At 49.0% G+C, this 23438-nt stretch overlaps 2 protein-coding genes across 2 annotated transcripts in view; both read right to left on the minus strand.

Moving 5' to 3' along the window:
* Positions 1–22752, minus strand: slc16a4 (solute carrier family 16 member 4). Its single transcript, XM_052055005.1, has 11 exons — positions 22498–22752; positions 22154–22324; positions 19527–19612; positions 12472–12595; positions 12213–12345; positions 11412–11555; positions 11108–11269; positions 10402–10989; positions 4642–4853; positions 4191–4284; positions 1–2461 (listed from the first exon to the last, which is right to left on the minus strand). The coding sequence occupies exons 3-11, from the start codon at positions 19565–19567 to the stop codon at positions 2256–2258; spliced, it is 1704 nt and encodes a 567-aa protein (XP_051910965.1). The 5' UTR covers positions 19568–19612; positions 22154–22324; positions 22498–22752; the 3' UTR covers positions 1–2255.
* Positions 5976–23438, minus strand: part of LOC127593551 (coagulation factor X) — a 53046-nt gene continuing 35583 nt past the window's right edge. Inside the window, exon 11 of the mRNA XM_052055083.1 lies at positions 5976–5989. The gene's annotated coding sequence lies outside the window, so the exon portion shown is untranslated. The remainder of the gene's footprint in view (positions 5990–23438) is intronic.

Here is a 23438-nt window from a genome sequence, read left to right on the forward strand (position 1 = left end):
TTACATGTCAGTTTTATTTCAGCTGGCGTATGTGTATTTAAAAATGAACCAACAGAAACAACCGAATGTTTTTGATTGATTAAAAGCACGCGACGTTTTCTACATTGTCGATCAGTTAGCCAGAATAAAACGCAGTTGAACTCAACTGCCAAGCAAAACGCTCTTGACATAATAGGCGACAGGTAGTAATAAGACCCCAATCGAAAGCATCTTAAAATGCTTTACAAGAAATGTGGCTTGGCCCTTGAACGCAACCCGTGAGAAAGAGAGAAGGGGGGGGGGCAGAGGGGGCTTTTGTACATTGTGACCGCTGCGGTGATTGCAACAGCAACACAAAAAGGCCCCGGGGCTCAGTGGAGTATTGTGCAAGTGACTTGAGGGGGAAGAACAAGACCTCATTGAGCTGGCATTCTTGGAGTAGTAGCCCTCGTCTGCCACTTGGGGGCAGTGTAACAAAACCGAGAGTATGGAGCAATTCGAAAACCAAGCCTGAAAGGAAGTTTCCCACGTCTTTGGCTGACATCACAGGAAGTAGTGCCGCAGTGTACCCGCTAAGGCAAACGGTGGTGGAAAAGAAAGTAGAAAAAAAAATGTCCGGAAGACTTGCATAAGAATCCCATGGGTTGCCGTTCCATGACACCTCACGTAAATTGAAGGAATTCATCGCGGAAATAAAGCTGAGCCTGCTCAAATTTACCGATTGAATAGGTGTATGCGCGTGCGTGTGTGTGTATATGCGCGTGCGCGCGCGAGGTAGCCGGAGGAGTCGTGCTGATGCTGCAAAATGGCGTTTTGTAAAATAAAGATCAGTTCTGTTGTCAAAAATCGCAGAAGAAGGCATCGGTACAATTTGTTCCACTTGCTGGCGATCACATTTGAATTTAAAAAAAAAGAAAGAAAAGCAGCTACATTAGTCAGCGCTCGCCTCCCAGCCAATGTGTGGCAACATAAGATCAGTGTTTTTGTGCTCTTTATCAGCTGCTCCTTAAAAAAAAAAAAAAAAAAGCTTCTGCAGATCCGGGTGCTCAAAGGAGGAAAAAAGTGACAGAAAAGTAAGGCAAAACGAAGAACGACCGTCTATACACGCACATCCATCCTCTTTTGCGATTCTCCTCATTTGGGTGAGCAGGAGGCCAGCTGACTTCTGGTGGGTGACCAGTCCCGGGTACACCCTGAACTGGTCACCAGCCAATAACAGTGTCAGTAGAGAAAAGCATTTAGACTCCGATTAAGGGCAGCGACACATTCGGACAATTTTCAGAGCACCCAACATGCATGTTTATGGAATGCGGAATCCGACCCAGCCGCAGTCCAGATTCGAACTCCGACTTGACGAGTGTTGTTCATGCTTAGCTGTAAGCCACCTAATTTTATGGGAAATGATATCGAAGGCTTTCTGGATCCTAATTTCAGCTGAACAAAATCAACAAAAACACCTTTTAAAAGAGGTTAAAGTTTGAAAATATGTCATAAAAAAAGTCACAATAAAATATAAATTCTTAAATATGAAATAAAATGGGAGGCCTGTGCTTCTCTGTTGAGGTTGCTGCCCCCGCAACCTGACCCCAGATGAAGTCAAGGAAAATGAATGGATAGATCCATTTTTAAAAGGGTCAAATTGACCCATTTTAAAGTTAAAACAAAAAACTTTTATGGAAATAAATGTGTTCTTCTTGAAAAAAAATGATGTAAAAAAACTGCTCGAGATTCTTTAAAACGGGTCAATTTGGCAAAAATCAGGTTGAAATTTTTTTTTTATGTAAAAAAAAACCGCGCGGCGAAATTGCAAAGGATAAAACGAGTTGTTTTGAACACTCCAGTACAAGCGTCCCACGAGCCCCATATTGCGCCGCCTGCTTGGCCTCGACCTGCGCGCAACGAGACACGTGCACGTCGGCGGATGGAAGTACAAGTCATGTAACTCGTCCCAATTTGGCCCGGAGGTGCTTCAGTGCGAGCGGAACCACTTTTTAACTTTTTTTTTTTTTTAGACGGCGTGTGCTTCTGGTGAAAAGCAAACTTTTGCATAGCTTATTTTCAACATGGCGAGAGTCGGCGTTACGCAAAGTTGCCACCATTCAAAATGTGCCTCTTATGCAAACAATGGATTGTAGACATATCGTATAATGTACTTTTTCTATACGCTATCATTTTGGCTTTTGGACGTTTTTGTCTGCCAGTCCCGTGAAGCCTTGGGTGATGTCCCAAGGCGAGAAGGGCTACCCGAGAAGGTCCCCCGACTTGCCGCTTGGCTCTTATACGTCGCCGTTGCGGTCTGGGGTGAAGCAGCCGTTGATCCTGCAGCCGCTCGGCGCCGTCGTGGCCTGGGACGCTTTGCTGTGCCGGGCTCTCCAGCGTTGGGCCAGCGGCTCCATGAAGAGCGACAGGGAGGAGAGCAGGTAGCAGAGTCCGGCCAGGTAGAAGGAGCAGTCGTAAGTCTGCGTGTAGTCGTACAGGAAGCCTAAAACACCCCCCCCCCCCAAAAAAAATCACATCCTAGTGTCAGCAGTGACATTTTTATGAGGGGAGATGATCATATTCAACCCAGTCGAAATTTTGAATGAAAGACAACAAAAATCAGCACTATACCAGCGACCCCCCCCCCTCCCAAAAAATAAATTGATTTCAAGCAGAGTGGACGTGAAGTGCGCTCATTGTTTTGAATTGCTTCTCCCTGATGGATTTTGGCCCAAGATTGCGAACGAGCTTTGGCCTTGTCGCTCGGCAGAATTCACGGAGCGCAATCAATGGGCCGTCACCCGCTCGCCAACTGCAAGCGCGAGGCCGGCAGAAAATGATTCCGACAGCACCGTCGGCAATCCGTCAGGTCAAAAGGGCCAGCCAAGGTTTTACCTGCATTGCCATCAATACGGGGCGGCCCGCCACCTTCTTTCAATTCGGCCCACCTTGCATTATTTGGAGGATCCTCTAATTTGCCAGTGATGGGAAAACGAAGCTTCATGAAGCACTTTTTGACTCTTTTGACTTTATGATCTTGGTTTAGTACAATGGAAATGTGTTGAAATTCCACTGCATCTTTCTACCAAGATTGCCATCTAGAGGAGTCAAAAAATGATCACGAGTGCTTCATGAAGCTTCGCTTGCCAGTGATGGGAAAACGAAGCTTCATGAAGCACTTTTTGACTCTTTTGACTTTATGATCTTGGTTTAGTACAATGGAAATTTGTTGAAATTCCACTGCATCTTTCTACCAAGAGTGCCATCTAGAGGAGTCAAAAAAATGATCACGAGTGCTTCATGAAGCTTCGCTTGTCCATTGCTACTATTTGCTGCATTTATTTCGACATTCAAATGGATTTTAAGGGTCTCATTATTCGAGAAAATAATTGGTTCAGAACTTCAAATGACATTTGTTTTCAAGTCGAGCAACAATGACAACGGATGATTGTTTGAGTATTAAAGAGAAAATGTTTGACATGCAAGCCGTTGGCATACAAATTTTCATTTGTGTTTACTCATGTCAGAATAAACCGTCCTGTTCAAATGCGGTCGTTGTGCCCAAAGTTTGCCGAGGTCTACTCTTAGTTAACGGCGGGCGTGGCAACAAGAATCTGCTTCAGGTTTGTTGTCTGTCAAACTGTTGGCTTGTTTTGCAGGGACGCAAGCTATTTACGAACTGACCCCCCAGGCCAAGGGGTCATTCATGACATTTCAACCCAAAAATACTCCAGCTGGCGTCTGGGCTTGACATCGCGGGGGAACCTTGCATATTTCCAGGTGGCTGGAAATACTGCGCGCGTGCGTCCGTTGCCGGTCCCTCTCTTCGGGCAAGCCCGCTGGCCGCCCATCTTTAAACCTCGTCTTCAAACTCGTTTTTCTTCTTTGGCTTTTGACTCAGCATGAGATTGCATTTCGAGTTGGGATTGTTTTTGAGCTTTTCTACTGTCTTTGTTAGTCATGGATTGTTTTATTCATGTTAACGTGCTCGAGAAATACAGCGCAGTTGAGTTCCATTTAATAAAAACCTTGTGTCAGGACTTTCGGATGACCTGGGGGGGGGGGGGGTAATCCAACTAATTTGCTCATCAAATGAAGTCTTTGATGCGCAAAATTGCTCTCAAAGAAGGTACTGTATTTTGAGCCTTGGGTGTACACACACACACATTTTTGAGGGGGGGGAGGGTATGGGGCATGTGGGAATGTGGGGGGGGGTCCGTTGGGTGACTCACCTGCCAGAGGAGGACCCGTGAGGCAGCCCAGGCCCACAAAGAACATGGAGAAGCCCATGGAGTTGTTGAGTTTCTCTGCCCCCACCAGATCCACCTGCCGGGAAGGGACAGCGGAAAAGAAAAGTGAATAAAAAAACTTCAATTCACACAGTCGCTAAATGTTCACAAATTCACTTGCCACTCTTTTTAGCTCGAAAGAGCCATTGGAGTGAATGCCAGAGCCGATCATTGGCCAAACTATGACCGAGCCCCAATCATAAGCAGAGTTAGCAGCTAGCTACGCTAAATTGTTTTGCTAGCGCCACCCAACGTGGGCGGAGAGGACATGAGTATAAATTCCGCAAATGTGCCTGCTGTAGCCTAGCTTGAACCACGACATTTCCCCCTTTGGATGGACTTTTTTTTTTTAACAACACGCGGCGACGCGCGATAACAAAAGTTGCCGTCTGACCAGAACGGGTAGCAGCAGAGCCATGTAGCCGCCGCAGAAGATGGCAAAGAAGACGGCGTAGACCATGAGCAGGATGTAGGAGGTGGCCAGCGGGGAGAGCAGGTTGACCAGGCCGCAGAGGATCAGGTAAGCCTTGTGGTAGTGATACTTGTGGACCAGGTTGCGGTCGGTCACCCAGCCCGAGGCCAGCTGGGCGATGGTCTCCGTGATGCCTGCGCCAGACACAAAGCAAGGTCGCACTCCGCAAAAAAGTTACGTCACCATCCGCTCGCCGTGTTGAAGCAACTCCGGGAAAATGTGTTCAGGTTCGTTGAAAGCAACGTTTCGTGTCATCAACACTAATGCGACTACAGATTCCCATTACCTGCTTTTCAAATGCTCAGCCTTAGAAAACACGGAAAGGCGGAGGCCTCGATCGCTCTCTGCTTACTGTGTCATTGAGTGTCTCGAAAAGTGCGCTATAAATATCATGTACCGTATTTTCCGCACTAAAAGGCGCATCGGATTATGAGGCGCACCTTCAATGAATGGCCATTATGGCTTTAGAAGACGTAATCTACAATGCATCCACTAGATGGAGCTACGCTCAAGGAAACACCAACAGAACGCTCAGATGTCAGTAAAACATAAAAATTTCATAAAGCAGCCGCTTGCTCGATTTCCGCGTTCAACTGCGAAAAGTTTGAACTCTGCGTTGTCAGCGTGTCTCGAGCAAGGAGCTATTTTGGGGGTCGAAATATTACCGTAATGACCATATACAAGGCGCATGGGATTTTAAGGCACGCCGTGAGCTTTTCAGAATCAGAATGAGAATCATCTTTATTGGCCAAGTATGTAGAACACTCAAAGAATTTGTCTCCGGTATAACACGCTGCACTAGTATCATCGTAAACAATTTTAAGAAAATGGAAGGCGCCTTTTAGGTGCGGAAAATACGGTACGATCATTCAAATCAGCAGATATGATCAAGTGGACTCGCCGAACTCAGATGACGGCAGGATGTCTGTGATTGAAGTTGATGTACAAAGCAGGAAGTGACTTGACTGCCCTAATAGACCCCTCCTCAGTCGAAGGGGGGGGGGGGGTCCATCTAACGCGCACGCGCGGGGCAGCCGCATCGGAGAGACGCGACGACAAAAAAAAAAACGGAGACGGCGGCCGGGCAAAGTTTGGCGCATTTGCGCAAACGGCAGATGGGCCGGCCGGAAGAAATCAGCGGGAATGTCAAAGGTCGCGGTGACATAACGAATGTCTGCGGCGAGGTCAGCGAGGATCGGCGAGGCAGCTGCGTCGTGTTTACGCCTTTCCGCGTCGCCGTGTCCCGACCCAAGATGCTGTCGCGGCCCGTCTCCCGCTTGCACCCGCACGTTTGTTTGTGTGTTTTGGCCGCGGCGGGATGGCGCAGGCCCACGGCTCTTCCCCTTCCAACTGCGAAGAAGCGTATTGGAGCGGCGCTTTAAATTGCTCGTAATCTTCCTGGATCTCCGGGCAGATTTAGAGACACGTCTTCATAATCTACTGCGGGGGAACAGTCCTCAAAAAAGTTCAGGTCTTACTTTCTGACCATTGGCAGTTTAGTGTCTGGCTGAATGACCATGAAATATGGGGTCCCTCAGGGCTTAGTCTTTAGACCCCTTTTGTTACTCTTGAGTCAAATTCATTCATTCATTCATTCATCTTCCTAACCGCTTGATCCTCACTAGGGTCGCGGGGGGTGCTGGAGCCTATCCCAGCTGTCTCCGGGCAGTAGGCGGGGGACACCCTGAATCGGTTGCTAGCCAATCGCAGGGCACACAGAAACGAACAACCATTCACACTCACACCTAGGGACAATTTAGAGTGTTCAATCAGCCTGCCATGCATGTTTTTTGGAATGTGGGAGGAAACCGGAGCACCCGGAGAAAACCCACGCAGGCCCAGGGAGAACATGCAAACTCCACACAGGGAGGCCGGAGCTGGAATCGAACCCGGTACCTCTGCACTGTGAAGCCCACGTGCTAACCACTGGACTACCGGGCCGCCCTCTTGAGTCAAATGTTTAAAAAAAATAATAATGATAAAAAAAAAGAGTGATTGTGCGTCTCGGGTCGTATCGAGGCGAGGCATAAAAGATGAGGGCACCGTATGAAGGTGAGACATCAAAAGGTTTCCTTCCTGCCCCCCCCCCCCCACTCCCCAGTGGGAGTCACGAGACGAAAGCCGGAGAGAATAAGCGGCCGCTGTTGGTTTTTCCCAGCTTGGCCGAGGAAGTTGGCCGGCGCCTCGGCTCCGCCGGCCAGCCTCTTTTGTGCGCGCTGCCGCCTGAGTGCTCTTCGGCAAAGCGCCTGCCGCTCGGCCTCGCACAGAGCGAAGGGAGCCCCGCTCGTTACCGGCAACTTTCCTCAGCCGGCCGTTGCTCGGCGACCAGCGGCTCCCTCAAAAGGGCCCGAGGAACGGGGCGAACCGGACTTTCCTTCCATTGAGTCAATGGGCCTCTATGACAAGCGCCGGGGGGGGGGGGGGGGGGGGGGGGGACAAAGGGGGGCCCAGCGGGATGGCGGGACGGCGCTTTTGTGGCACGGGTGCCACTCCGTCACTCTCATTACGAGCGCACATGAGCGCCGAACGTGACGAACGGGCCGCAATCGGCCGAGTCGGGTGGTCTCGGGGGAGTCGCGCACTCCGGCGACCCCCCCCAACCACTGCGCCGTGAGAATTCATCATGTGCGTCCATCCAATTTCGCATGATTGGCTTGAATTTCAGTTGCTCTGTAGGCTTTTTTTCTTCCCCCCCCCTTACTTGTGTTTGGCCTTTTCCTCTCAGAAACTCAATCAATGTGGGGGGTGGAGGTGGGGGCCGGGGGGGGTCATGTTTTTTCTGTACTGTCCAGTCAATGTCCAATGACAAATCATTAAATCAATCAATCAACTAGTGATGGGAAAACAAAGCTTCGTGAAGCACTTTTGACTCCTCTCAATGGTTTAGCTCGTGTTGTGTTCAAATTCCGCGGCATCTTTAAAGCGAGAGTGCCAAGAGTGAAAAGGACACTTTGAGTCACTCCTCTTTCATCTCCAACTGCTTCAGACAGCAAAGTGTATGCAGGAAAGTGGTTCAGAGTGCACGGTTGTCTGTGTCTCGTGTGTTCTTTTGTATTATTTGGTCTTTCCCATCGAGAGGAGTCAAAAACGATCGCGAGTGCTTCATGAAGCTTCATGAAGCTTCAGCTTCAGCGCTGAAAATGTGGGCACATCCACTCATTTATCGGAAAACATTTTTGAACGAGGCAAAGATTCGAACACGCAAATACAAAACACTCGCCAGGCGCACGTGGAAGACGCTAACGCTGAAATAACCGCGTGAAAAACGACCAAGCTGACCTACAGTCGCAGCTATTCATGTCACTCGCCCCCTAGCGGTGGGCAATTATTTTTTTTGCATAAATATGATGTGGAGGGCCGGATCAAAAGGGTGAACTCAATTCCACATCATATGAATTGGATTTCTTGATTTAAAAAGCAGTATTTGGCATTTTTTGGCACGTTTCTCAGACTTTAAGAGTACATTATTCCGTCGTATCGAACGGGATTCGCTTGACTTGGCGCTACTGCGGGCTTCCGTATCGTCTCGCGCTTCCTCGCTATGCTCTGCAACTTCAAGTAACTGCGCCACCTGGTGTTGACTTGAAATCATTACAAGTCCAAATGAAACGAATGCAGTCGTTGACATGGAACCTTAATCGTGTACCAACCTTCGGCGGGCCGCATTAAAAAGACCAGCGGGCCGGATTTGGCCCGCGGGCCGTAGTTTGCCCACCTCCACCTTTAGAGGCACACATACACGCACAGATACTACAGTGTGTGTGTGTGTGTGTGTGTGTGTGCTGAAAACAACATTTCAAAAGAAGCAAGTCTTCAAGCCAACGGTTCAAGGCAAAAGCGAAAGAACCGCTGCAAACCGACCAGTTTGCTTTTGGTTCCGTATGGTCCACTTGTACGATGCTTAATAAGGGCCAAGTGTCGTCACGAATGATTCCGCATCTGATTGATCTTTGGAGGAATTGTTTTGTACATGGAAGTTGGACGGAAGCCGTTGCGGTTGGACCCGGAGGCTGCCGTTGCAACGGCAGCGGTAATGATTAGCGGCTGCTGCGCATCATCCGTTCACCCCATCGATTTCCTGCCTGCAGCTTTCTGATTCCGCGTCAAAGCGCGCGGCGCAGAAAGTGCACGAAAGTGCAAAACGGGAAGGGACTCCACCCCCCTCAGGTGATTTTTTTTCTTTATCTTTTTTTTTTTTTTAAACAGACCGAAAAGTCCAAATACAAAACGTGTCAAGCCGTATTCGAATCATAAAATTCTCATTTTGAATACTATTTGTTTGTAATTCATCAAACGAATGTACGGGTGTTTTCGTTTTATTTACTGATATTCTTTTCAATGAAATCATTAACTGGGAGGCACGACGGTCGAGCGGTTAGGACGTCGGCCTCGCGGTGCAGAGGCGCGGGGTCCGATTCCGGCTCCGGCCTTCCCGCGTGGAGTTTGCCTGCGTGGCTTTTCTGCGGGTGCTCCGGTTTCCTCCCAAGTTCCGAAAGCACGCGCGGCGGGAACACTCCGAATTGTCCCGCGGTGTGAGTGTGCCCTGCGATTGGCCGGCGACCGTTAAAAAACAAAAACGTGTGGAATGTGTTTTTAATCCGATAAGTAGCCTTCAAAAATTTTGGCCGCATACAACGTTAGGAATGGAAGCGTTTTTGTGCACATTTCTTGTCAATTCAAAGGACATTGTGCTGCTCCTTCTGACGTGTGTGCCACTTGGCCACTTGGGGGCAGTATAATACGGACATACGGATCTACACGGAGCCGCTCTCAGCTCCTCAGGAAGCCACAGAGACGTTCGGCGCTCTTCGCAGAGGATCCAGAATATATCCCTGAGATTATTGTGATATTTTCCCCTGAGCGTTTGTGCTGAAACTGATTAGCCAATTGCTATTCGTTAGCTCCTGTCCGGGCCTTTCTGGACTTTATTAAGACTCCAGCTCACCCGGAATCGCAACGAGGAAAAGCGCTCCAGAGAATAAACGGATGTATCCAACGATTGACTCCGAGATTCTCCTTCTATAACGAACAAGCACGTCGAGGAGGCGCGCTTGAAGAACACCCGCGCGCAACCGCTCCACCCAAGCACATGTTCTTTTCCACAATATAGCGTGAGCGTGAACCCAGCCGCCCTGGCCACTGGACCAAAGTTCAGCTTTTATGTAAGCGCATTCATTGCATAATACGGCGGCGTCTGAGCAGCTCACGAATAATTCATGGCCGCCACCAAGTTGACGGAGGACTTGATGGAGCCCCCCCCCGCCCCCCCCGACGCTACTTCCTTCCAGCTCGTAAACGTCGCGTCAATCAAAGTGCGCTAGCGCTAACGCTAACGCCAAACGGGAACGGCGCTGATCTCGTGGCAGTTGGAAAATTTGAAAGCACTTTTCCTTTTGAGTGTGTCATGATTGAATCCAAGGATAGCGGGGGGGGGGGGGGTATTGAGGGGGGGCTTCGGGTCTGATCATTCAAAAGCGATTCCTCCCATTGCATTATATCACGCAGTTACTGTATGGTTTGATGAAGTTCAGTACCGTAGAGCGTTGGTCCCCGACGACCAGGCCTGGGCCCATGCGGGGGGGCCGGGACCCCAGAGAGACAGACCCGCGAGCCGTGAGCAACTTACCGATACCGATACCGATACCGATACCGAGACGCCGTGTTCAGCGCGGCGGGCCTTACCCGCCACAGAGATGATAAAGGAGGCGTCCATGGGGTCGATGCCCAGGGTTCGGGCTCGGGCGGACAGGTGGAAGTAGGGGATGAAGTAGGCCAGCTGGCTGAAGACCAAAGACCACGTGTAGATGCAAAAGAACGGGTCCTTGAGTAAGGAAAAATCCAGTACTTTGGCTTTCGGGGGGCTCTCTTCGCCGTGGACGGAGAGGACTCCAACGGGGGCGGACCCGTTGGAGGTGCCGTTGAGTTCCGGGGAGCCGTCGGCGGCGGGCTTACGCGGACTCGGGTTTTGGCGGAGGCTCTCGTGGCCATTGAGAACCGATCCGCAGTCTTGGGGCTTGTCCGACGGCGCCGCGGGAACCAGGGCGCCGTCGGGAGGCGCCGCAAGCCGGACGCCGTTGGACAAATGCGAGGAGCCGTTCGGGTGGCTTTTGGCGGTGTCCTTCTCCGAGGAACTCTTGAGGGACACGGTCGGGCTCTTCCGGCCGGGGGGGGCGCATTTGGACGGGGCGGCGGGTTTCACTTGCAGGGGACGCAGGAGCATACTGGTGGCCACCAGGTTGAGCATCAGGCCGCCCAGGATCAGCAAGGCGCCTGCCGGAGGAGGGGGGGGGGGGTATGGGGGGGGGGCACGACACATTCCATTTTACAGACAGTGGATATATCGAGACGCGTCTCCATTCGGACGCGGCCACGCGTTGGTTCCGCCTACCTTGCCAAGCGTAACGGTCCAGAAGCAGCTGAGTGAACGGAGCCAGGGCAAAGGTCAAACCCATCCCCGAGCGTCCGATGGCATACGCCGTTGCCAACCTCTTGCGGAAGTAAAGCGCCGTCACCACCGAGAAGGATTGGTACAGAAGCGCGAAACCCATTCCTGAACGCAGGAAAGCTTTTCCAGCGCCGCTTTGTGGCAAAACCCCCCACCGGCGACCGGTCGCCGCCGGCTCTCCCCGAATAATAATCGACAATAAACGGATCGGATGCATATTTTTGGAAGCGGGGTCCCGGAGGCTCACCTACGATGGCTCCCATGGTGATGTAGAGGAACAGCACGCTGTCGGCGAAAACACTGATGAGGAAGCCCCCGCTGACCAGCACGGCCCCCGCCATGGACGTCACCCTGGTGCCTAGCTTGGCGCAGGCCACCGAAGCGATGGGCGCTGACGGGTGACAGCAAAGACGGCCAAGCGTGAACACACAGCCGCCGACACCAAATTTGAGCAATTTGGAAAGAGATTTTTTTTTTTGGGGGGGGGGGGGACGGGGGTTGTTTTTGTTTTTAGCCTGATTGGTCTTGCAGTAGTCCAGTGGTTAGCACGTGGGCTTCACAGTGCAGAGGTACCGGGTTCGATTCCAGCTGCGGCCTCCCTGTGTGGAGTTTGCATTTTCTTCCCGGGCCTGCGTGGGTTTTCTCCGGGTGCTCCGGTTTCCTCCCACATTCCAAAAAACACGCATGGCAGGCTGATTGGACGCTCTAAATTGTCCCCAGGTGTGATAGTGAGCGCGAATGGTCGTTTGTCTGTGTGTGCCCTGCGATTGGCTGGCAACCGATTCGGGGAGTCCCCCGCCTACTGCCCGGAGACGGCTGGGATGGGCTCCAGCACCCCCCGCAACCCTAGTGAGGATCAAGCGGTACGGAAGATGAATGAATGAATGAATGGTCTTGCAGTGTCGGCCATTTGCATCTGCCAAAATTGATTGCTCGTTCTTGGAAATGCAGTCGGAGAAGAACGAAGAATTTGGAGTTGAAGCCATTGGACGCTCGGCATCCGAGGGAGGGGGGGCGCGGCCCAAGGCGGGACGGCGCGTTTTCTCACCTCCGGACAGACGTAAACTGGACATGATGGACCCGATCCAACTGATGCTTTCCGCCGAGCCGCCGAACTCGTCTTGGAAGGCCAAGAAGAAAATCCCAAAGGTCTTCAATGTTCCCATCACCAGGACGTTAACCTGCCAAACCAAACCAAAAAAAAAAATGAGAGAAAGCTGCCGCCTTCCGCCTTTCCATCTCCTTCAATCGCGTTTTGAGTCTTCGGATATGAAAACCGCCAACCCCGGAGTCGGTCTCCACATTACCAGGAAGCAATGCAGCACCACCAGCCAGCCCCATCCGCCATCCGGCGGCTCCTCGTACTGGATCCTGTGGTCCTGGTCCTTCTTGGTGGAGACGTCGTCCTTCCTGAAGAGCTTCATGGCTGCCCTGCCGTCGGGGGGGAGGGGGGGGGAACAGAAACAGGTGCGGATGAATGTCACGGATGTCGTTGACGCTCGCTCCGTGCAACTTTTTCAAGTTACAAATCACCTGCAGCCCGGCAGCAGATGATGCTCCCGCCAAGGCGTCGCCGGGTAGTCGGGCTCCGAAGGCAAAGGCGAGTAAAGCGGGCCCGAGCGCAAACATGACCGGCGGAGCAGGCCCGCGCAACGGACCATCTGGCGGCGCGGCATCGTCTGCGCCAATAAAAGTCTGACGGCCCCCCGCGTGGCCTATTCCTGTCTGTTGCCTTTTTTATTTTTATTTTTTTGCCTTGTTTTGCATTTTGCGCAGTCCCGCCCATTACCCCGTAGGCCTGTTTCGCTTGCTCTCCACATCTGCCTTTCATCAGCCCCGCCCTGTCCCTTTTAGCCACATTGCGCAACAATGACGTTTAATATAAAATTTAAAAAAAGAAGGGGCGGGCGGCGGGGGCGGCATCAATGATGTGGCTTTTACTCAACGGACGTGGCGCTCTGCCACCACCCTCAGTGCAGGATTTTTCCACGTCTTTTTTGTTAAGACGACGGTGCCGGAATGCAGAGCGAGCGCCGTGCGGTGCGATCCAAAAAGCTTCCCGATGACCTTGGGATCGCATCTTTTACATTGGGGCGTGTAACACGAGTATCCCTGCGTACTGTAATACGAAACGCCGTTTCAACAAGAAATTCCTGCTCCTCGGCTCCACTCTCCCGCGCTGCCGAGATAAATAATGCAGACGATAAAGTCAAGTCGGTGCAATCACTTCAAAGGCCAGTTTGCAAATTTTTGCCGTAAAAAAAAAACAAACCAAAAAAAAACTGTTGGAATGGCAAAAATGAGTTGTGAGCAACGCCCGAGGAAAAACAACTGACAAGGTGTCAATCATTGCTGGTGCATTCGCGGGCACACTCGCGACGACCCCCGCTAACCGGTAAGATTGGGCGACAGGAGCTTTCGCTGAAACCGCGGTGGAATAGCCGTCGCTCGTCTGCCAGCAACTGGGCAGATGAATGGCGGAGGAAAAAGAGCCCTCGGGCAGCTGACGGGATTTAGAAGCTGAGATGGAATTCACATTTCTGCTCGATAGCTGGATTTGCAAATGCCGCTCTTGCACATTTGTGAGCGGAGGCGGCGTCGGTCAGAAATTTGCGTGCGAGGAATTGGACACCCTGAACTGGTCGCCAGCCAGTCGCAGGGCACGCATCGACCAACAACCATCCGCGCTCACACTCACACCAAGGAACAATTTCGATTCTCCAATCAGCCTGCCATGCTTGTTTTTGGAATGCGGGAGGAAACCGGAATACCCGGAGAAAAGCCACGCAGGCACAGGGAGAACATGCAAACTCCACACACGAAGGCCGAGGTCTGGAATGAACTCTGCACCTCTGCACTGAGAGGCTGTTCGAGCTGTCAAACGATTAAAATATTTAATCTAATTAAAAATGCAACTGTCATAATTAACTCAAATTCACTCAAATTAATCGCGATTACTCCCGCATTTTTGATCGTTTCTGAATTTCCTTTTATATTTTTTTTTTGTTCTATTTTTCCCCATTTTAATGCTCTCATCAACATGGAATCATGAATCAGTTTTCCTCTGTGCAAAATAGATACACACACACACACATATATATATATATATATATTTATTTATATTAGAGCTGTCAAACGATTAAAATATTTAATCTAATTAAAAATGCAACTGTCACAATTAACTCAAATTCACTCAAATTAATCGCGATTACTCACGCATTTTTGATCATTTCTGAATTTCCTTATACATTTTTTTGTTCTATTTTTCCCAATTTTAATGCTGTCATCAACATGGAATCATGAATCGGTTTTCCTCTGTGCAAAATAGATATACACACACACACACACACACACACATATCTATATATATTAGAGCTGTCAAACGATTAAAATATTTAATCTAATTAAAAATGCAACTGCCATAATTAACTCAAATTCACAAAAATTAATCGCGATTACTCATGCATTTTTGATCGTTTCTGAATTTCCTTTTATAATTTTTTTGTTCTATTTTTTTCCCCATTTTAAGGCTCTCATCAACATGGAATCATGAATCAGTTTTCCTCTGTGCAAAATAGATACACACACACACATATATATACATTTATATATTAGAGCTGTCAAACGATTAAAATATTTAATCTAATTAAAAATGCAACTGTCACAATTAACTCAAATTCACTAAAATTAATCGCGATTACTTACACATTTTTGATCGTTTCTGAATTTCCTTTTATATTTTTTTTGTTCTATTTTTCCCCATTTTAACGCTCTCATCAACATGGAATCATGAATCGGTTTTCCTCTGTGCAAAATAGATATACACACACACACACACACACACACACATATCTATATATATTAGAGCTGTCAAACGATTAAAATATTTAATCTAATTAAAACTGCAACTGTCATAATTAACTCAAATTCACTAAAATTAATCGCGATTACTCACGCATTTTTGATCGTTTCTGAATTTCCTTTTATAATTTTTTTGTTCTATTTTTCCGCATTTTAATGCTCTCACACACACCCATTTCCAAACAATCTGTCACATGTGCACGATGTCATGCTTTTATGCCGGACTCTGGAACGAATGACTCGGAATGTAATTGATCTTCGTGCGCAAAGTCACGCAATGCATTGTGTTGGAACTTTGCACACGGTATCTCGTTTGGAGTAAGCGGCCCGAATCAATAAGTGACTTGTATGAGAAAGCGCGACGCCTTTAGGCAGAGCGCGCAGAGCGGATTAAAATGAGGAATGAATCGGACCAGTGTACCGCCGGGGAAATATTTGCCTCCCATGTGCTTTTCATAAGTTGTCCGCACGAGCACGCCTCAGTGCGTGTTTGGGAATGTGCCGAGGGTCTGCGGGTTCGAGCGACAGGGGGTTGGCGTTCGCCGTGCGCCGGCGAGGGTTTAAGCGCCTCGTGTTCGGGCATGCTTCCACGAGGACGTACGACGCGCCCATAGTTTTTTTTTTTTGGGGGGGGGGGGGGGGGGTTCTTTTGAGCACATGCTTCCGCGAAGCATGTGCTTCGCCGGCCACTTCATTAGGTACAACCGGACGACGTCACCGGGGGTCCTCAAAAGGACGCCTCGTCATGGTCCACATCAAATGACGAACTTTTTAGAACGTTCTGAATAGTCCGTCTGACGGGAATCGGCGGCCGATTTTTGCGGGACGTTGGGGAAATGCGGCGGGAACGCAGACGGTTCTCGGAACTGTTGCAAAGTCCCCAGCGAAGGCCATTCCCACTGTCACGACTTGGACAGTTTGATTGTTTGGAGATACCACCCCCCCCCCCCCCCCCTCTGTGACCCTTCAAGGCCAGCTGCTGCATGTTTCTGCGGGAACCGGTCCAAAAACGGTGGAACCACAGACGGTTTTCAGAAATGTTCCTCTCGAACACGATTGTCTTTGCCCCCCCCCCGCCCCCCCCCCAAAAAAAAGACGCCTCGTGGCATGGGCGGTTTCACAATTTCAAAATTGACATCATAGTCATCATTTTATGCAACAGTTTCCATTTCCCGATTTTGCTTCCAACGAACGCCTTCCTTTTCTGAAAGTCTCCCGTGGCAACGAAACCGTGGGAAGCAAACTGCCGCCGCGACCTCGCTTGTAAACAAAATGGAGGCCGCGGGAGTCCCCTCCGTCGACAGTTCACGTCGTCGGTTAAGCGAACTGCGTCGCCGCTTTAGTCAATACGTTTTACTGACATCTCAACGTTCTGTTTGCGTTTCCTTCAGCGCAGCTCCATCTAGTGGATGCATTGTTGATTGCGTCTTATAATGCGGTGCGTCCAATATATGAAAAAAAATGACAAAATAGGCCATTCGCCGAAGGTGCGCCTCCTAAATCCAATGCGCCTTTTAGTGCGGAAAATACGGTACATTGTACTACATATTCATGTTTTTATACCGTATGATACCTCGTAATTGGCGGCCATTTTGTTGGCAATGGTTACAATGAACTACCGTTACAACGTACGGATTCGTTCCCTCCCTCCGGGTACGTTGCGACAAGATCCGACCAGAGAAGCCGATAATACAAAGCATTTTACTTTCTCGCCTGGAAGTTGAACGTCAGGCTGGTAAAGTATCGCTGAGGAGGTATCGGAGCATTTGCTTCCAGTCCGAGTACGGTACCGGTGTCCCTACTTTTGACCGGACGTTGTCATTCACTCAAGTCCTTGTTGAACACGTAGAAAAAAAAACAAAGTTCTCTTCTACTGTAGCAGCTTCAGGAGTAATCGATTACAAAAGCAGCGCAATGAATTCCGGTTGGTTGGGGTGTGCGCTATTAAAAAACTCCGCGTCGGGGGTTTGGACCTAGCTCATCCCAAACGGCGGCTCACGTTACAGGGTCTCGTCGGTGCGGCGCAGCGTATCATTTCATGAGCCTCCAAAAGGGGACGGGACCATTTCTTCACCTTGACGTCAGTCGGGCGTCTGGCCGAGCTGAAACTTTAACCTGCGCTTGCCGTTTTAAGGGGGCCACACCGCCTCCTGAACGAAAGATGGTCAGCTGTTTGTGTAACGGTTCTCATGTGGTTGCCGTGAAGCGGCGACCCCGTTTTTTTTTTTTTGCACAGCTCAAACCAAGCACACCTTTTTGGACACAAAGTGCGTTTCGGAGCCTGTCGTCAAACAGCCGGTTGGGTTTTCGTTTTCTCTAAGCCAAATGACATTTTGCACGTGTTACAACAACTGGCCTGCCTGCAGTCCTGACCTGTCTCCCATTGAAAATATGTGTGGCGCATTATCCAAAAAATAACAAAACGGCAACGGAAACCTTGGACTGTTGAACAGCTGAAGCCGAACATCAACCAAGAATGGGATAGAATTCCCAGCTAGCTTAGACCATTAGCGTCCTCAGTTCCCTCCCGTTTATTGAGTGGTGAAACCGTGAGAAAGACTTTACATTTGGCGGTGGACAGACACAGTCAAGTTTTTTTGACACCCTGGAGGTTAAGACCCTCCCGATTTGCTATTATATAAGTTGATCTTTAACCCGACGTGTCTTTTTGCGTGACCGCAGAGACCCTGTCATGTGCTAGCATACACAAACTAATCTATTGGTTTTGTTATTGCAGCTGTCAGCAGATTTCGAGCAAAGCAAACAACACCGCCGCCATTTGAATGGGCCGTCGTGAGCCGGGAAGGACGGCAACCAATCAAAAACCGCGCTCGAGAAAAACCAGATGCTCAGCGTTTCGGTTTATGACTACAAACCGAAACGACGGCTGTCACTACATCCTCCGCCCACATTAGACGGGCGAGAGCAAAAACAGTTAGCAACGTAGCGTCACCTGATCTGTCTCAGATACATGCTTCCGAATGGGTTCTGAATTCCTTGGCAAAGCCCTTGAACAGATGACTTCCTGTTCAAGGTTTTCAAGACTTTTTGCGGCACTGTGTTAGGATAGCCACGCCCACCCAATGTCATGTTTCTCATATCCGCGAAACTGATATCAGGGGGCTCAAACTTTCCAGATCCATTTTTGATGAGATTTGTCAGCCAAAATGGCCGCTCCTAAAACCCAAAATGGCCAACTTCCTGTTCAGTTTCGAGAAGCGACAAAAAAAAGCCACGGGTCCGCTTCCTAGGCCTCCGCTCCTCACCCGTTCTGTTTCCACGCTTGCATCTCCCACCGGAATTTTCATTGAGGGTGCCAGACGGGAGGTGGTAGAAATGTTTTGGTGTCATGAGACGATCACTCCTCGACGTTGTCGTTTGATGGTAAAGGTCTGCTAATGATGGCGGCATGTCATTGACACGGCTTGATTGTGAAAAGAGTGCGGTTCTACTCGACCGGCCTGCCTGCAGTCCAGACCCGTCTCCCGCATTCTGAAGCGTAAACTAAGACAACGGAGACCCCCGCTGAGCAGCTGAAGCTATACATCAAGTGAGAACCTGCTAAACGGATTTTGGAAGTGACTGAATTCCAAATCGTGCCACTTTGGGGGAGTGTTCCAATTCCAACATGGGGGCGGCGTGCGCGTCGCCTGGGTGGAAAACCAGTCCACTGTTCACATTCTGCGCTTAATTTATGACACACGAGCAGGGAGGCTCCACTCTCAAGGGGGGGGCGCGATGACACTTGACGACGTTTTGACACGACACCAATCAATCAATCACTGCACTCCTACAAGGCGACGACGACGGCAGAACGACACTAAGAAACCCGTTCGCCGACAAGACTATTATAGCGTAGTAATTAATCTATAATTACTATGCTACTACAATCCAGTAAATACCGCACAATGACATCCCAGAACGACATCACTCGACAAGGCTACGCCACGAGTACACGATAACGCTAGCACAATCGGAGCACCACAGCGCTCCTCTACGCCAACACTACCACACCGTTGTAGTTCCACAAATTGCCACCGAGAGCGCTAACATCCTCCTCCGCCGCGGTTACGACGACGGGATGAAACGAGAACATCGGCACACAACGGCGCGACCGCACTTTCAAATAAACCGCAGTTGTGTTTTCTTTGAAGGAGGCAAACGTTTTTTTTTGTTTGACAAGTGGGAGCTCGACTTCGCGGACGGTCCTCGATTAGCACTCGCAATTGTTGACGTGGGTTTCGGCGCTACACCCCTCCCCCCCCCCACGAGGCCCCTGTAAACCCCGCCTGACTCACTCCTGACAGTCCTGTCATGAACCGTTGCAACTTTTTACATCCTTTCTTCACGAGGGGGGGGGGGATGTGTCAAACTCCTCCCCCCCCCCCCCCCCCCCCCCCCCCCGCGGGACAACCAAACTGTTTGAGTACACTGAGTAGGCAAAAAGACACAATCAACTAACCAAACAGAAGAAAAAAAAAAGACAAATATTTTGAGTCACCTGTTTTGCTGGTTTGCTTCGGAACGAAGGTCACAGGTCATCGTCCCTGCGCGACATTCTCAGCGGGAGCGCGTCAAACTTCACACCTGCAACGAGACCATTCAGCAAGTTAAACAGATCAAATACAACAATGGTACACACACACACACACACAAAAAACAACAACAACGCTGTTCGATACGTAGAGTCATTCGGGAAACAGAGGGGGGCGCTACATCTCAAATCTTTCCTCCCACGTTCCAAAAACAACACTCCAAATGGTTGTCGTTTTGTGTGTGTGCTAAAATCATTTCTAAGCTGTTTTCACAAAAAGATGAAGAAGACGATTAAAAGTGTGTGTTTATCGTCTGTCAGGTATGCAGTTTGTTTGGTTTTTTTCAGTTAGTGGGACAGACGGAGGGGCGGCGGCCTCTCGGGCGCGCACCTGCTTGTCATCACAATTAGTTCGGTTGAGAAGCGCTGGAGGGAGACGAGCTTGTCGCCGGAATATTGTTTATCCTTGTTAGAGGTTAGAGTCTGCTCTCTTGTGGAATAGTTGTTACCCGTTTATTTTTATTTTTTGTTTTTTTTCTCCGGTGGCTAGTTTGTTATTTTTTTACCTGCGTACAGCAGATCAGCTCTTCTTATGTTCACGGGTCTTTTTCTGACTCATGTCGTACGTGTTCACTTAGTTAAATAAATGGTTGGATGCAGTTGCCTCTGCTATTTTTTTTTTTAACAGTGTGGTTAAAAAAAATAATAATACAAATCAGCAAAAAGAAAAACAGTTCATACGTTCACCTTGTATATATATTTTTTTATAATACGATAGAGTACTCATTTTTGATGAATTTGATCACTGCCGCTGACGTTTATATTTGTCAATATTTATTGGCAAAAATGATGTCATGATTCGGTTTGGGACCAACAGGTGGCACTGTAGGGCTCCCCCTGCAGCTGCGCACCTGTTGGTCGTTATGTAATTGTTCAAAAGGACTCCCGGGCACAACCACTCAGCGTGTTTGCTTGCAACTGTCATCATTTTTGTTCCTGTTACTTTTTTGCCATTTTTTGGGTTTGTTACTTTGGAATCTTTTTGTTCTCATGACTTTTTTTTTGTTCTGGATTTATTTTCCGTTTTTTAATACAACTCTTTGAGTTCACCCTGCTTGCCTGGTTTTTGGGTTCCGACACCACCCTGTAACGTGACAAATGATGATGTTGTGAGGTATGTTTTTCAACAGGTAGCTGTCGAAAAGAGTCTGTGAAATTCAAGCTGCTTCGTAACTGTGATGACCAACAGTTGCCAGTAGATGGCGGCGTTGTAACGCTTTGGATTGTATGCAGGGCCACCGTTATCTACTCGTTGGCACCCGAGGGCAAACTGTCAAACGTCGGTCCTCACCCCACCCAAACCTTGATGGGATGGGGTGGGGTATACATACATATATATATATATATATATATATATATATATATATATATATATATATTTGTGTGTTTACTTTTAGCCGAAAGAAACGACCATGCATAGGAAGGCGTTTTTAGCCCGAAAAAAAACAACATAGTATAGTAAGGCCTTGGCAAAGGCAAACTGTGTCCTAGCATCAGGGCATGTTGCTTCATTTTGGATCGCAACAACAAATCTGCAAGATCAGTCCAAATCCAGTCAAACGGTGGTGCGGGATAGGCGGCTTTGCTCCAATCGAAAATGGCTTCAGTGATTCAGTGAGTCTAATAATTAGTCACACTGCCCTAAAATTGCTGGCAATATAAGAAATGCAGTTTTTTTTCAAACAACTGTCAGTGAATGAGGCAATGGGTCATCACACAGAAAGGTTGACGTGGCAAATTGACCCGCTGCATTTTTTTAACACCATTAAATGTCAACCAGTGAATTTGTCCCAACGCAAATTTAACACAAACGACATTTTTCACTGGTCAAACTGAGCCGCTGAATTTCGAACACCCCAAAATGTCAATAGGTGATTTTGATCCATCCAAAAATTTTAACTCGCTGCACGTTTAAAAAATAAAAAAAAACTTTAATTGGTCGATTTGACCAATTGCATGTTTAACCCCCCCCCCCCAAAAAAAACATGAACAGGTCAACTTGACTTGCTGCATGTTTCACACCAAAACAACTTGATTCGTTAGTTTAACATCTCGCATGGTGAACACAAAAATAGATTCACAAATAAATTTGACTTGCTGCACCAAAACATATGAAGGGGTCAGTTTGACCCGCTGTATGTTACACAGAAAAATGTTAATGGGTCAAAATGACCCATTTTAAAACATCATCAAATATTAATAGCTCAATTTGGCGCATTATCTTGTAAAATATGCACAAAAATTGACCCAATGAATGTAGAAAAATAGGACAAATCTACTGCATGTTAAAGCAAAAAATAAATTACATTAAATATGACATCACCTGACCATAATTAAAATGTGTTTTTTTTCGCATTAGGATTAGATAAACTCCATTTGACATGAATTTCAAGCGTGAAAGTTGATCTGAGATACGAGTGATTTCAGTGACGAAATCATTTTCTTATCACGTCCCTGCAGACTTGCGGTCGGCGAGTTGGAGCGCGTTATTATCGCACGAGGGGCGAGAGTGAGGGTGGTGGGGGGTCTCTTACCTCGTGTCGTAGCTGCCAGTTGTTTTCTCCGGAGCGCAGCCGGGTCGCATGGCGGTGGCGTCGGTGCGCTGCGGTGCCCCCCACCACCCTTCTCGCAGCGCTCCTCTTCTCCCTCACAGCGGACGCAGAGTGACACTTAAACAGCGCGTGTCATGGTCATCTGCAGGCCACCTGTGAGGACAGTCAATGTGGGGTGAGAGGAGGGAGGGGGGGGAGGGAGGGAAGGGCGGAATTTAGGGGTCGCGGGGGAACGCTTTTTTAGCAATAATTGAATTTTTTTTTCCGCAAAACAAACGCGACGATAGCCGTGCGAATAGCAAGTTTGAGAGAAAGGTTGCCCAAACCTGCAAGGCGCGCCTTTGGGGGCTCTTCTTCTCCTCCGGCCATAACTTTGTACTTTCGGAAAGGGGGAGTTGGAGGGGGGAGAGACAGGGTGTGGTGGAGTGCTCTGCTTCTGCTTCTGCCCGGGATCTTGCTCGTGCCTCTCTACACGCGGCGGCCGCGTCCCCCTCTGCATCCTCTCACCTTCTGTTCCAAGACGTCCGCGAGCCCGCAAGTCAACCGCAGGGGCCGGCGGAGAGGGGAGGGAGGGATGGTCGGGAGGGTGCTTTGGTAACGGGGCAGGGGGGGGGTGGAGGTGGAGTGGGGTGCTGGAGCTGCGTCGAGTCACGTGATCGAGACAACAAGACACCCGAATAGGATTCATGGCCGTATTTAAACCTTACGACTCTCATTTACGATGATTACAAGTCGGTCTTATGGTAAAAAAAAAAAGAACCGCCGCTGTTGATCGTCGGCGTTTTCGAGTTTGTGTGGCGTGCGAGCAGAACTGCTAAGTACAGCTTGAGACCGCCAACAGGCCGCTGGTGGAATAGCAGGCGGCCGACAGAAGGATCGCGTGACGTCACACATTGACGTCTCTGTTCCCGCCTCCTCAAAACAAAACGACCATTTTAAAAAAACATACTTTTTACAATAAACGCACTCTGTCATACTTCATTTTTTAAAAAAGGACTTCATCAAATAGAATATAAGGAGTTTTGGACACTTTTGTTTTTAGGGGGGGGGGGTTCTGCTGCTCTTGGCAGAAGTATCATCCAAACATATTGAATGTAAACATGGCCGACGCAAAGAGCGTGGACGGAAACGGAAGTAGGCCTTCGTCAGTTCTTGTCAACGGGCACCCCAGAAATGGCACATTTCTCTTTTCTACCATTTGTAAAAGACGAACTAAACAGATTTCTAACGACTGTCCTCTACCCGCCCGACCCAGGAGGTTAGTCAA

This window comes from Hippocampus zosterae, chromosome 2 (genome assembly GCF_025434085.1).
Source record: "Hippocampus zosterae strain Florida chromosome 2, ASM2543408v3, whole genome shotgun sequence".
Lineage (NCBI taxonomy): Eukaryota > Metazoa > Chordata > Actinopteri > Syngnathiformes > Syngnathidae > Hippocampus > Hippocampus zosterae.

What these genes read in the sequence shown, in the direction of transcription:
- slc16a4 (XM_052055005.1), bottom strand. Translation starts at nt 19,567, where the DNA reads ATGACCTGTGACCTTCGTTCCGAAGCAAACCAGCAAAACAG. An exon ending in TGGTGCTGCATTGCTTCCTG is followed by an intron (nt 12,346 to 12,471) that starts GTAATGTGGAGA and finishes TTGGTTTGGCAG; the next exon opens with GTTAACGTCCTGGTGATGGG. An exon ending in GGACCGTTACGCTTGGCAAG is followed by an intron (nt 10,990 to 11,107) that starts GTAGGCGGAACC and finishes CTCCTCCGGCAG; the next exon opens with GCGCCTTGCTGATCCTGGGC.